The sequence below is a fragment of the Stenella coeruleoalba genome (genome assembly GCF_951394435.1).
Source record: "Stenella coeruleoalba genome assembly, chromosome: 10".
Classification (NCBI taxonomy): Eukaryota; Metazoa; Chordata; class Mammalia; order Artiodactyla; family Delphinidae; genus Stenella; species Stenella coeruleoalba.
The window spans coordinates 39,596,773-39,610,551 of NC_137156.1; the positions used below are offsets into that span (position 1 = coordinate 39,596,773).

Consider the following 13,779-nt stretch of genomic DNA (forward strand, 5'->3'; position numbering starts at 1 on the left):
AGAGATTCACCTGGGGCTAGAAATTGAAGATGGGTTTACTCACAAGTCTCGACATCTCAGCTGGGATGGCTGCAAGGGCTGGAGGCTGGCCAGGCAGCCATCTCTCTCCACACAGTCTCTCTGGGAGGGTACCTGGACTGCACACAGCAGCTCAAGGCAGCATGTCACCTGCCACATTCCACAGATCAAAGTACGTGACAAGGCCAGCCATGATTCAATGTGAGGGCAAATACACTCCACTTCTTGAAGAGAAAATAATTTATGGCCATTTTTAATCCACCACACTATGATAAAAGAATGAATAGGATGTGATATCTGCCCTCAAGGAGCTCCCAAGCTACAAACATGCGGGGAGAGAGTGTCATGCCTACTAAACGAAAAGGTGATAATAATGAGAGGTAAAGTGCTATAGAAATACAGATGACAGGAAGGGTTAGAAAGAATGTGGGTCAGGGAAAACTACTGAGAAGAAATGACATTTGAGCTGGGCATTGAGATTAAGTGGGATAAACACGAGTCTCCCAACGGACCAAGGATGAGTAGAGGAGCCACAGCTACTGTGGATCAAGTGTCCATCTGAGTAAGCACCAAGAAAAATCTTGAGTTTTGTTCTGGGAAATGGTTAAATTACTTGGAAACAGTTTGATCACTTCAGGTATGACTTTTATGCTTTGTTAGGTGAGACTAGAGCACCATTTAGTATAGGGCTAATTATTCCCCCAAATTGAGACAAAGTCTTTCTAAAAACTCTATCCAATGCTCTGAATATTGGACTTAATATAATCAAAGGAGACTCATGCTTTAATTAATTTTGTGTTATCTTATAAATTTGTTAAAATACAGCTTCTCATTGTAAGAATAATACTTGCTCTTTAATGAAAACTATAAAATACAGAAAAGTGGGGTGGAAAAAAAAGAAACCTCCTGTACTTCCATTCCCTAGAGAAATTCTGTTAACATTCTGGGGTGTTTCTTTTGTTTTACTAGAAAGCATGGGCTTTGTCTTAGTAATGAAGGATTCTTACCTCCCAAAGTTATAGTACTTTTTCTTTAGTAAATTAGAGGGTGCTTTGATTAAATCTAAAATACCACCATCCCAACATGCATTTCTTGTTCTTAAGGACTGAGATAAACAACCTGGGAACCCTGCTGGATGCCCACACCTGGCCTCAGCCCTCTAGGAAGCCAGGCCTACAACTTTATTTCCAGTATCCTTTCTTCAGATTCAATAAATTTAAGGGAAATGCCAGGGAGTTGACAGAAATCCAGTTTACTTAACAGTACTTTTCATGAAACAGACAAGGAGACTGAGTATAAACTATAGCAATGCTTAAGTGAAATGCACTATGCCCTCATGTCAGAAAATTGCAATTTTTTTTTCCTTAAAGGAAAGCAGTCTTTATTTTGGGGACTTCCAAAGCTTGATTTATAGTAACTACAAACATTGCTACTTTTGAAAGTTTATAGAAAACATTTTTAGAAAAATGGTAATTTCAAACATCAGTCACACTGTTGTAACACTCATCCAATAATTATTTATTCTTCAATAAGAAATAGAATTCTTCACAGCAAATGCCCCAGAGTTGCCTCACTCAATTACTACAGCCATTAAAAACCCATTAACTAAATCAACTAAATGTTTTTGTAGCCTTACTGAACACCTGTAGCTCTATCCGCTGTTGTCTCAATAGGCACCACGTTTATCTAAGTAACAGTAGATCACGTCTGACAGATACTAACACTAAGCTTACGTACTGTACTGAAGAAGCCTAACACTGATATGTGTGCTTGCTATAGGTGTACTCTCTGACGCACATAAAAGCAGATCTAGGTAATGTCCTTTGGGGATGGGAGAGTTTACTTTGCCTTGACTGGTTCTCATTCTAACCAGCGAACTCTTTTTGTTTTTAATGACACTCTTTTAAAAAATCCTGTAACATTGATGGGAAGGGAGCCCACCACCATCATATGTGGTGCACCTACAGATGACTGCACGGCAGTTATACTGCGGCCTAAAAGACAATGTCCTATTTAGTGATATAGTAAGCAATGGTCCAAAAAACATGCAAGAGCTGGGATCTTTAAAGCGTTCCACAAAAGTCCTGTTACAGTGGAAGAATGAATTGTCTAAGGGTCGTGAGTATTAAAACTAAGGTTATGATTCCACTGTTCAATTTGGGCAGGCAGGGATCTGTTGTCACATCGAAAGATCACGGAAAAGAGGACTCTTTGCAGAGTCCCTGATCAAAAATGGGCCTTCAGGTTTCTCTTCAAGAACAGCTCTGCTGGGCTTCCCTGGTGGCGCAGTGGTTGAGAGTCCGCCTGCCCATGCAGGGGACACGGGTTCGTGCCCCGGTTCGGGAAGATCCCACATGCCGCGGAGCGGCTGGGCCCGTGAGCCATGGCCGCTGAGCCTGCGCGTCCGGAGCCTGTGCTCTGCAATGGGAGAGGCCACAACAGTGAGAGGCCCGCGTACCGCAAAAAAAAAAAAAGAACGGCTCTGCTTTGTAATGGTTCATCACTCACCAGTGACAGGGATTGCCTGTAATCTGAAGCAAATTGGGCATCAGGCAGTGTATGTAATCAATCTGTTTATGGACTTCCCAAGCTCTCCATCTACTAACATGGACCTGGCTGTCTCCGGGTACCTGACGTTGCCCTTGCCTGTGTGATTGCAAACACTGGGGGGTTGTGTCCTCTTCTGAGTCACAATTAGCTTGTGAAATTGCAGAATTGTTCTGATTTATTTCAGTCATTCTAGGAGCTGACTTTGGTTCCAGTTTATATAAAAAATTAACCGGTACAGTGTCTTCAGACGTATGTGTTTGTGCATCGGGAAGGGGATCAACCTCTTTTTCAACACCAAGCTGCCTTCTCTCTCTAAGCTTATCCTCTTCAGCTTCTGTAGAAGCCAAGGATAGATCAAACGTATCAAAAAATGTTGAATGTGGGCTCACAGGAATATGCTGTTTAATCAAAGGCCATTTAGGGGCTAAATCTGAGACAGCAGGGAAAGAACATTTCTCAAGCATTAATTCAGAAAGGTGTGTTTTTCTTTTATTAGAAAAGAGGAGCTTTGACCGCTTGTTTAAGTTCTCATGGGAAAACACAAGCCTACAGTATCCTGCAATCTCTGTCTCCTACAGTGCTGCTGGAAATGATGTTCATGTCATGTACAGAGCTTATGCCATTTCGCCTCTCTCTCCTTTGAAGTCCACTTCGAGTTCCACCAAACTTTTTTTTTTTTTTTTTTTTTTTTGGCTGTGCGGCTTGTGGGATCTTAGTTCCCCAACCAGGGATCAAACCCAGGCCCCTGGCAGTGGGAGCGCCAAGCCCTAACCACTGGACCACCAGGGAATTCCCTCCACCAAGCTTTTTACCAGTATCCAATGAACTTTGTGTCTCTGCAGAACAGGAATGTTTTTTCTTCCTACCCCACGGAGTATGTCAATAGTAGAAACCTCTTCTTGCAAGTCTTGTCCCTGGGGTGACACATGAATTATTATCCATTTCAATGCTTATTTCAACAATCTGAGGAGTTTCAGTGGCACAGTTTTGGTTTCTCCTTGAAGAATTCTTTGAAGAGCTTAATCCCAGTCATAAGGCAACATTTCCTCTTCAGGGACTGCTCTGTTGCTGAGGAGCTGTCTCCTATACTGATTTTTTCTCTTTGACAGACAAAACATCTGTTGGAGTTCACGCCTGCATTTTCACTACAGCTTCCTCCTTCATGGCTGAAGAGATTCTGACACCTGTATTGGAAGTTATTCCATATTTTCCCCACTTTATCGGTTGATTATAAGCTCATGACCAATAGCAGGCAGGGCTTTGGAGGGGCAGGAGCCGTGAAGGAAATATGTTGTTCTTCTGGCCACAGATACGCATGGTACCCTTAACCTGCTACACTCACTGAAACTTGCCCAGTGGTGTTCGTTCCTCCATAGAGCCTGACTCCCTGCGACATCCTGATGCATCTTATAAATGGTGTGTGGGAGACACAGCAGCTCAGATGATCCCCACTCTCCCACTCCGCTATTACCCTGGCGTGCTCCTTCTCTCCCAGGTAGCCCTCACTTATTAACCCTTTACTGTGTATCAGGTTCTGTTCTAAGCACTTCACAAAAGCTAACACATTATTCTGCACAACAACCCTGCGAAGTAGGGCTGTTATTACTCCCATTTCCTAGATGAGGAAACTGAGGTACAGGAGGTCCCACTGCCCTGGATTCCCCCTGAGGCCCCTAACTCTACCATCTTGTCTACTGCTTAGTATCTGTGCCAGTGAACGTTCAGAATAAGTCCAATAGTGCAAATTTCTGGCCTAGTAGAGGGAAAGGTGTGTCACCAAAAGGAAAAGCAGGTTCAAATGAAGGACAATTCCTATTTACTGAGTGCATGCGATGGTGCAGGTACTTCACAGGCATGATCCTATTTGTTACTTGCTCCAAAGCCTCTCGTTGAGAGAGGGACAGTTATTCTTTTTACCCAGGGTAGGACTCTTAAGACCAAGAGTTTGCCAAAAGTCACCACTATTCAGTGTCAATGTCAAAACTCAAACCCAGGTGAGATGCCAAAGATTAGGCCTTTTCTCTACTCAGTGCTGCTTCAATTTGGGGAAAGGTGGCTTCTTGGTGCCTTTGACATGAGAAACTCAAATCAGTGCACTGAGTGCCTCTGTGTCTCTGCCTCCTGCCCTGGGCCCTTCCCCCCCATACACCCAGCCACCCATGATTTCTACATTCTTTCATAACATCCCAGATAATTCACTGAGCACTTACTACGTATCTGACACTTTTCTTGTAGGCCCTGGAGATACAGCAGTAAACAAAAGTCACTGTCATTCCAAGGAGTAGTGGGGCAATCAAAGCAAATAAACAAAAAAGGCCTTTCCCTCCCCAAAAAGTCATTCTCAGGTTCACTGCCAGAGGGTGTATAAACCTCTCAAAGGTCCAAACAAAGGAACATATTGAAATATTGGTGTTTGGATTGAGAGAGTAAGTGACTTTAATGACTTTTTGCAAGTCAGATGGTTTCCAGTTATCTGCCTTCAACAAAACTGAATAAGGACCTCTTGGAGTTGTCAGTTGACGGTCATTAATATAAATTTTGATGATGATTACTACGTGATTTTTGGCACATTTGGAAGGAGTTTAAAAAAAACAATGATACTCCTGTGCCAAACCCTTTCCATTCCCATGTACTTATTTTATGTGACCAAGTTTTTGTAGCTATTACCAAACAAACATGAATAGAATGAGGCAGGGCTTATTGAGAAAAATCACCTACCTTTGCACTGAGGTCTATTTGCAATAAAGTTTCATCTATCACAAAATGATCCTATATGTTATTTTGATTAATCATGCAATAATAATACTCATAATGATAGGTAAGAAAGCTTTTAGAGGATCATGATCTCAGGAAACATTTTTACAAATTAAATTACAACATAAACGCACATTTGTATGGTGGAGAAGTATGATAGGATGATCAATACAAGACTTTTAAGCATAAAATTGTATTACCTGAGGATAAACTTCTGTGAGAGTAAAATGAAATAGAAATACAAGTTCAGGGAGAAAAGCGGGTAATGTAAAATTTCTTAAAGTGATTTTTATTTTTTACATATAAAAATGAATGATGGTGGGTATCAAATTGCTATTGTATTTAAATTCCATTGGATGGCATTCAAAACTGTGATGTTAACACTTTTAAAGTGTCAATTTCCTTTGCAATCTGTATGGCTTTTATGTAATTTTCTTGCCTAGTGACCCTATCTAGAAAATCCAATACAAGACTGAACAGAAGTGGTGAGAGAGTGGACATCCTTTTCTTGTTCCTGATCTTAGGGAGAAAGCTTTCACTCTTTCACCATTAAATATAATGACAGCTGAGTGTTTTTCCTCAGCCTTTATCAGGTTGAGGAAATTCCCTTCTATTCCTAGTTTGTTGCATGTTTTGCATGGGGGTAGTTTCAAAAAGTTATTTTAGTGAATAAGGAAGCAAAATGTTTGAAAACTCAAGTTCAATTTCCTTAGAAACTCTGTCCCAGCCATACCCCCAACAACAAGCACAGTGCCTCCATATGAAAGGGGCCCAATCAGCATTTGTGGAGCAAACTATCTCCCTCCTTCCCCGTTGCATTTTATACTCCAGTGATGCTACACTGTTTATGGTTCCCCCACATACCATGCTGTCTTCTCTGACCGCAGGTTCCGTCCCTCCCTTCTGTTCCCAGCTGACACCTATTTGATGTGTTCCAATGCTGCCCCCATGTCATCTCATTCAGGAGATGCCTCTCTCCTCAGCTCTTTTCAAATCCTGAGCTGAGCGGGCCTCTTTTTTTGTGCTCCTGTGGTACTTTGTGCATCTACTGTATTTATAATCCCCCACTAAATTAGACAGATGATAGGGTGTGTGGTTAAGGGTATGAATTTGAGAGCCCGGCTGCCCAGATTCAAAATTCTGCCTCTTACTAGTTTGTGTGACTTTGGTTGTACCTCAGCTTCTTCATCTGTCAAACACAGGTGATAATAATGGTACTGATCTCATAGAGTTGTTTGAGGGATGAGGGGTAACAGTATCCAGCAAATAGTCATTACTATGTAAGAATTAGCAAATATGTGTGTATGTATAAATGATTCACTTTGCTGCACACCTGAATCACAACACTGTAAATCAACTATACCCCAATAAAAATTAAAAAAAAAAAGAATTAGCTATTAAGTCCTACAGGGCAAGGGCTATGTTTTCTTCTTCTCTGCTTCTCCAAGCCCTTAGTCTCCTGCCCGGGCTGCAGTGGGTACTTGATACATGTTTGTCATGAGGGTGGGCCTGGTGGAAAGTATCTGAAAGAAGGAAAAGAAATATGAATTTGACATTGCATAGCAGGTAGAAATCAGAACTCAAATGTCTAAACCATGTTGCGCATTTTTATGTATTTCCTAAACAGTCTTCACTCTGGCCCCGAGATTGCCAAACTGGAGAAATTAAACCTGGGGCCAGAGGTTCCAAGAGGACAGAGTGACCTCAGAGAATATACACAAGTCACAAGAGCTGTGCTGTGCCTGCCTGCTAATGAATGTTAACAAATGTGTGTGGCAGATTTTAGTCAAAACTTGTTTTCTTTATATCCCGGGAGTGAGGATGTGGTGCGGACAAATCCTCATTACTATACACTTCTCTGGTAGAAGTTCTTTACCCAGGTAGAAGAACTAAGAGTTGGACACGATCAGCGCAGGTCAGTTTGCAACACCCTGCTGCCTCCCCAGAGCACCTCCAGGGAGCAGAGCAAGGGCTCTACCTGCCTCCAGAACCATCAATCTCTGTAACCTCCTCATTGCTAGAGAATCTCCTCCCCTCCTCCAACCTTCACGCTGTGGCCAGAGCATCCAAAATGATGCGTAGTTTCCCACCCTACCAAGCCAAGGCTTTTATTCTTTTATTTTTTTAAAGATTTATTTATTATTTATTTTTTTATTTTATTTATCTTTGTCTGGGTCGGGTCTTAGTGGCAGCACTTGGCATCTTCGTTGAGGCATGCGGAATCTTTTTGTTGCAGCACGCGGGCCCTTTCGTTGCGGTGCACGGGCTTCTCGCTAGTTGTGGCGTGCCGGTTTTCTCTCTCTAGTTGTGGCGTGCAGGCTCCAGGGTGCGTGGGCTCTGTACTTTTGCAGCACACAGGCTCTCTAGTTGAGGCGCGCGAGCTCAGCAGTTGTGGCGCGCGGGCTTAGTGGTCCCGCGGTATGTGGGATCTTAGTTCCCTGTCCAGGGATCGAACCCACGTCCCCTGCACTGTAAGGTGGATTCTTCACCACTGGACCACCAGGGAAGTCCCAAGGCTTTTATTCTTATATCTCCTCCACCTACACCCCTCAACCCTTCACTCCAGCACAATTTCCTTGTGAAGTATAAGCTTTTATAGAACAAAGCCAGAAAGCGGTTTATCTCCAAGCAACTCCTGTTATCAAGCCTCTCCTGGGATCAGGGAGCCCAAGAGGCTGACTTCTTGCTTGGAAAGTGCTGGCTGCTTTGGGTGTATCCTACAGACTGCCCAGACAGGCCGTGCTGGATCTTTTGTTTGCCCTCCAGATTCACCCTCCACCTCTCCACCCTGCTCTGTGCCCTGGGAGGCTGGCCTGCATGGACTGCATCACCCAGGCACCTTTGCCTTCTAACTTCCAGTTGAGTTTTGTCAATGGGAGGCACTAGCCGGAGAGGATGACTGGAGAAAGAGGTTGGGCATTTATTTCCCTGCTGCGCCATGGTTATATCCCTCTATCAAAGGGCACACCTGTATTCAGGCAGTCCTTTCTTATTGCTACAGCTCTGTTATGGGTTGAATTGTATCCCTGTCCTCAAAAGATATACTGGAGTCCTAACCCCCAGAACCTCAGAAGGTGACCTTTTGGAGATAGGGTCTTTACAGAGGTAATCAAGTTAAAATGAGCTCTTGAGGATGAGCCCTAATCCAATATGGCTGATGTCCTTATGAAAAGGGGAAATTTGAACATAGATTGAGGCACACATACAGGGAAGATGATCTGAAGAGTCATGGAGAAGGCGGTCACCTACAAGCCAAGCAAAGAGGACAAATCCTTCCCTCAGAGTCCTCAGAAGGAACCAACCCTGCTGATGCCTTGGTTTCAGACTTCTAGCCTCCAGGGCTGAGACAATACATTTCTATTGTTTAAGCCACCCAGTTTGTGGTACTTTGTTAAAGCAACCCTAGCAGACTAACACAAACTCTCATTGGGTCTGGTAACACCTCCACCCCTTGTGTCTTCAGGCCTACAGGGTGGTAAAGACTCCCACTGTTGCTAGTCTTCACCATCCCTAGTTGGTTTCCCTTAATCCTGTCCACACCTCAATCTCTTTATTCAATTCTCTTCAATTATTCTGTTGACTGTGCCATGTTTACTGAGACTCAAGTCTAAAATATAATTATATTTTCCCAATATACTTCACAAAACAATCACAAAGGCAAGAGAAAGTTCTATTGGGGTTCTCCAATTATGCAGACATCTACTGGGAATCTTATTCAATATATCTTCACTTTCTTCTTCTGTTGCCTATTTCATCTTGCAGGACACAGAGGAAGCCATGAGGGGAAGTGATACTTTGGACTTAATTCAGATCAAAATTATGAGAGTTTGTGGTAATCAAGGCAGGGAATTGGGTGTGATGAAACATGTATCCTACACTTCAGGTGCTCATATTTCAAAAATTCCAAAGAAGCATTAGGTAAGACCCTAGGACAGCCTGAAAAAATAAGTTAGCTCAAAAGGAATGGGATCTTGCAGAAATTAAATTCTGACACTGCCCATGAGCAGCAAAAACATGACGACTCATGTTCTCTGAATAATCCTACTTTTAAAAGAACTTGCAGAAAAACAGTTGTGGGAGAGGCGTATGTATGTAATTGAAAATGAATACCAAAGAATGGCCACCACTTTTAAGAATAACTTCTGGAAGGGGAAAATCCAAAATAGGATAAGTCCTGTGAAAATAGGGGGTGGGGGGAAGTGATTTTTAAAGTTACATTTAAAGCGAGAAACACAGAAAAAGGTATAGGCTTTAGAATACGGGAAAAAAACAAACCAGCTTATATGAACAATTATAGAAATTACAGAAAAGGTGTGAAGAACTGAAGCATGCTGGGAGACTGGGGAAAAACAGATGAAAGAAAAAGGAGAAATAGTCAATTCTGGGAACTCAGTCCAGTGAACTTGACACTGACTCTGGAAAAATTCTCAAATGAGTTGTTAAACAGATGGCTGGTGAGCTCTTAGAGAGAGAATCAACAGTCACTCAGAGATGTATTTCCTTTTTGATGGATCTGCACTAACCCATTTGGGTTTTAGCACAGCTCTCCTGTTGTCCCTCTCAGCGTTTTCTCTCCCTCATCTAGACATTTCTCATAAACTGCACATCATTTATTCTTTGATTAGACAAATATTTGAGCACCTGGTAAGTGCTAGGCACTAATTTCCCCATTCTGGGACTTTCCCTCAGCCACCAGCTCTCTCCTGTCTTTTCTAAACCCCATGTGGTTTTCCTGAGCTGGCAGAATCCACATACTCCAGGGCTTGACTGTCGGCCCCAACTCACCTTTTGTTTTCCAGGATAGAATTGGGAGGAAACTGGGTTGCAGTTTTCCTTGGCCAACAGGTGCTGTCCTCTTTTGCAATATGCCCAGAAATGCTATCATTCGGGTTCCATGCAACAGATATTAGTTAACTCAATTTCAAATTTGGCAAACCTACATTTCCAGCCTCATGTTCCACTTCATCTCTTCAGTCATTACCAGCCCCAGTCCCTGCCTGTAAGTTTCCAAGTCTGTGCCTTTTTGCTCAATTGATTTTCTCATTCAGGAGCCTGACATCTCCTCCACCTCTGGAAATCCTACACATTTCCCAAGACCCAACTCAAAAGCTGCCTCCTGCCTGGCTGGACTTAATGACCTACTTTGCTCAATAAAATCCCACCCAAGCCCCATGCTTGACCTGTGCAGCACCATTGTACTTTCATCTTCCCTTCTCAATTAATTACTTGTCTGTCTTCCTCACTGGAGTCTAACTTCTTTCAGGGCAAAGGTCTGCAGGCTTCCACCCAGTCCAGCTGCAGTACTTTACAAAGGGGTCGGCAAACTAAGGCCTGAGCAAAGAATGGTTGAAATAGTGGAAAAAAGAACAACAGAAGAATAATATTTCATGATACATGAAAATTACATGAAATTCAAATTTCAGGGACCATAAATAAGACTTTTTTTGAACACTGAGAGCCCCTATTTTCTATGACTGCTTTTGAGCTCTAGTGGCAGAGCTTAATAGTTAAGAGATCTTATGGCCCCCAAGATCTCTTGGGGTTTACTATATGGCCCTTTACAGAAAAACTTTTCTAACCCTGCTTTACAAGAAGGATTTGATGACTGATCACTGTGTCAGGACACCAAGGTTCTCAGTACATATCCCCTCCGAGTTTTAGTTTATTTGTGTATTGGAAGTAATAACTGTCTTGCCTTTAAGCTGTCATGAACATCAAATGAGATAATGCACTTAGAAAAGTATAAAAATATTCTATAAAGACAACTGTGTTTATCTGTACTAAAAAGATAAAGTGGTAAAATAAGAAAACACTAAGTTTTTATTCTCCTGCTTCCTTCGTTTACAGTCTTCTGTTGAATTTGAAATTTTAAGAGAAAGTTTTTACTTTTTAAGTGACGATAGGGTCACAGGTTCCTTCCTTCCACTCTTTCTTTTGTGTTGCTCCCACCTCCTTTTCTTTCTCACTTGTAATTCCCGCCCCCCCTCCATTTTCTTTATATAGTTTCTCAATTGGCCCTCACAATAACTCAGCGGAGGCACTGGGACACACCTGATTATTCCATTTTACAGACCAGGAAAACAAGGCAGATTACAGTTGGCTGCGCAGCTCTGACTCAGCACACAGGGAACCCTCAGTGCCACGCTCTTCGCCATTCCTCAGGGGCAACCGCCCGGCAAATAGAACAAAGCTGACCCTGCGAGGCTTCCGAGCTCGGTCCTCAAACACCCCTTGCGTGTATATCCTCGGCTTTATTTCCTTCACCCCTCTTCCCCCAATTCTTTACTGCCCCCCCCTTCTCGGGAACAGGTGGTAGGCTCCGCGCTCAACGCGCAGACGCGCGCCGTCGAGGGCGGGGCGGGAACTGGGGGGCGGGGTGTGCGCGGGCTTGGTTTTGGGCCGCGGCGGGAGCTGGAGTCACCGCCAGTGGAGTGCGCAAGCGCCAGGCAGTTACCGGTTTCGCCATGGAGCGGAAAGGTGAGCGGTGGAGCGGCCTCCGCCACGAGGGGCAACGGCCGCCGGGGCAAGGCCCGGGTCAACGCCAGGAGCTTAGCCTAAGCGCCGCCGTCCGGTCCCCGGGCGTGCGGCGCCCCTCCACTGAGGTGGCGCCGCCCCTCACCCCCCGCCTCTGGGCAGCCGGTCCGCGCCCCGGAGCTCCGGCGTCCTTCCGCGCCGGCAGTCATCGCCTCTCTTGCCCCGCCAGGCCGGCCCGCCCCTTGGGGCCACTCCAGGGCCCGGCCCTCGGCAGGCGAGGCCGACCCCGGCGCGCCAGCCCCCTGACCCGGCCTGAGCCCCTTCCGGCGTGCCCCGCCTGGGCGCTGCTCTGCGCTCCGTGGGCCGCCAGACCCCTGAGCGGCCGCCTGGCCGACGCCGCGGCGCTTGCCCCGGAGCCGCCCCTCAGGCAGGCCCCGCACCCGGGCCTCGCGCCCCTGCTGGGTCTCCACCCTCACCTTGGTCTCTCCCTTTCCTCCCCATTCGCCCTTCATCCATCCCTCTCTCCTGCAGTGCTTGCGCTCCAGGCCCGAAAGAAAAGGACCAAGGCCAAGAAGGACAAAGCCCAGAAGAAGTGAGTCTCACCCCCCCAACATCCCTTTCTTTGGATTTGCCCCCGCACCTCGTCTCTGGTTTCACGCCTTGAACGTGCACCGGGTTTGGACACCCGGCGGCCGCAGCCACATGGCCTCGGGGCGGCCAAGGAGGGTCGCGCCCCGTGAACCATGTGGGCGGGAGCTTCTGTTGCTGGAGGCCAGGTCTGCGTCTTAGCAGCCCCGCGCCTTCTGGAAAGGGCTGTTGGGAGAGGACCGTAGCCCGACCGGTACCTTACCTTCCCAACTCCAGAGAGGAGGCACAAGCTTCCCGAGTTTGAGCCTCCCCACGGAGCTGGTAGATCACTATCAGTTTGTGAACCCTGCTCTCTTTCCATACCTGCTTCCCAGCGTCTTAATTTGCCTCCTCCTTCTGCAGGGTAGGCGGCCTGGAATTCTTGAATGAATTTTCTGTATTTTGGTCTGCCAGCCACACGCTCCCTTTTATAGAGGAGGGCATGGAGCTTTCCCTTGGGTTAGGCAACTTCCTGAGCCTGCAGGCACCTGGCCTTCCTTGCAGTCTGCAGGCAGCCCTCTGGGGTATGCAGCCGGTTTCTGTTGCTGCTTCTCTTTTCGCGGAACCTCAAGTCCTCGCACTGAATGCAGATACCTTCTGGAGTGGGCATCACAGTGGTGACGGGGAAGTTCTTTAGCCAACGCTGTTGCTGATTTTGGCTTGGTGTGTTAAGTGCCACTTGCCGGTTTTTATCAGCAGGATGCATAATCGTGGTTTAGCGCTATTGTGGGAAACACAAAAGTTGGTCAGAACGTCATAGAAACGCCCAGTAGAGGGCTTCTGCAAGTGAGGCTTAGTCTGAAGAACTTTTGTACTCACATTTAATTGCAGAGGGCCTTGGAAATTGTCTTTTAGACACTTGTACTCAGAAAAAAAATGCATTATTTTCATGACACTTCCATCTCCTTGGATCTACGTGGAGTTGTACACCATCTAAGTGTTTCTGAGTTGATAAAACTCATTTCAGAGGCTTTCCTAGGTTTTCTTTCTGAATGATGATACAAGATCCGGGCATGTGTGCATGTGTGTATGTTTGTGTATTGTTTTCGGCAGCTGCCTAATGTTTCAGGAGAGCAAATGTTGACTTCTATCAATAGAGCTAAAGTGGTAGGTGACCTCACCTCTTGCTTCATTTCTATCAACTGTCCTATGAAATTTTTTATTTTCTGAAGTGCTTGGTAACCAGTGCATTTAAATGTGAGTTTATATATGTTTGTGTGTGTATTTAATTTGCCTCTTGATTATCCACGTGTGGATGATTCAAAAACCAGTTTTTACTCCCAGATTGGTTTAATGGAAACAGCCAGGAGCTAACCTGGTTCTCCCGTGCAGTGGGAATTTAAATGTTACTCTGTG

At 45.1% G+C, this 13,779-nt stretch overlaps 1 protein-coding gene and 1 pseudogene across 4 annotated transcripts in view; one reads left to right on the plus strand and one right to left on the minus strand.

The window, feature by feature from the left end:
- Positions 1-1,857: 1,857 nt before the first annotated feature.
- LOC307192934 (suppressor of cytokine signaling 5-like) lies at positions 1,858-11,788 on the minus strand (annotated as a pseudogene). The gene is made up of 3 exons: positions 11,777-11,788; positions 2,497-3,279; positions 1,858-2,282 (listed from the first exon to the last, which is right to left on the minus strand). The product of its transcript is annotated as a suppressor of cytokine signaling 5-like (transcript).
- Positions 11,681-13,779, plus strand: part of SRPK1 (SRSF protein kinase 1) — an 81,791-nt gene continuing 79,692 nt past the window's right edge. For 2 of the 3 annotated variants that reach the window (XM_079934928.1, XM_079934930.1), the window contains exons 1-2: positions 11,681-11,799; positions 12,328-12,388. In XM_079934928.1, coding sequence (XP_079791054.1) covers positions 11,787-11,799; positions 12,328-12,388 — 74 coding nt within the window. In that variant the 5' untranslated portion in view covers positions 11,681-11,786. The remainder of the gene's footprint in view (positions 11,800-12,327; positions 12,389-13,779) is intronic. The other variant, XM_079934929.1, reaches the window with a different exon arrangement.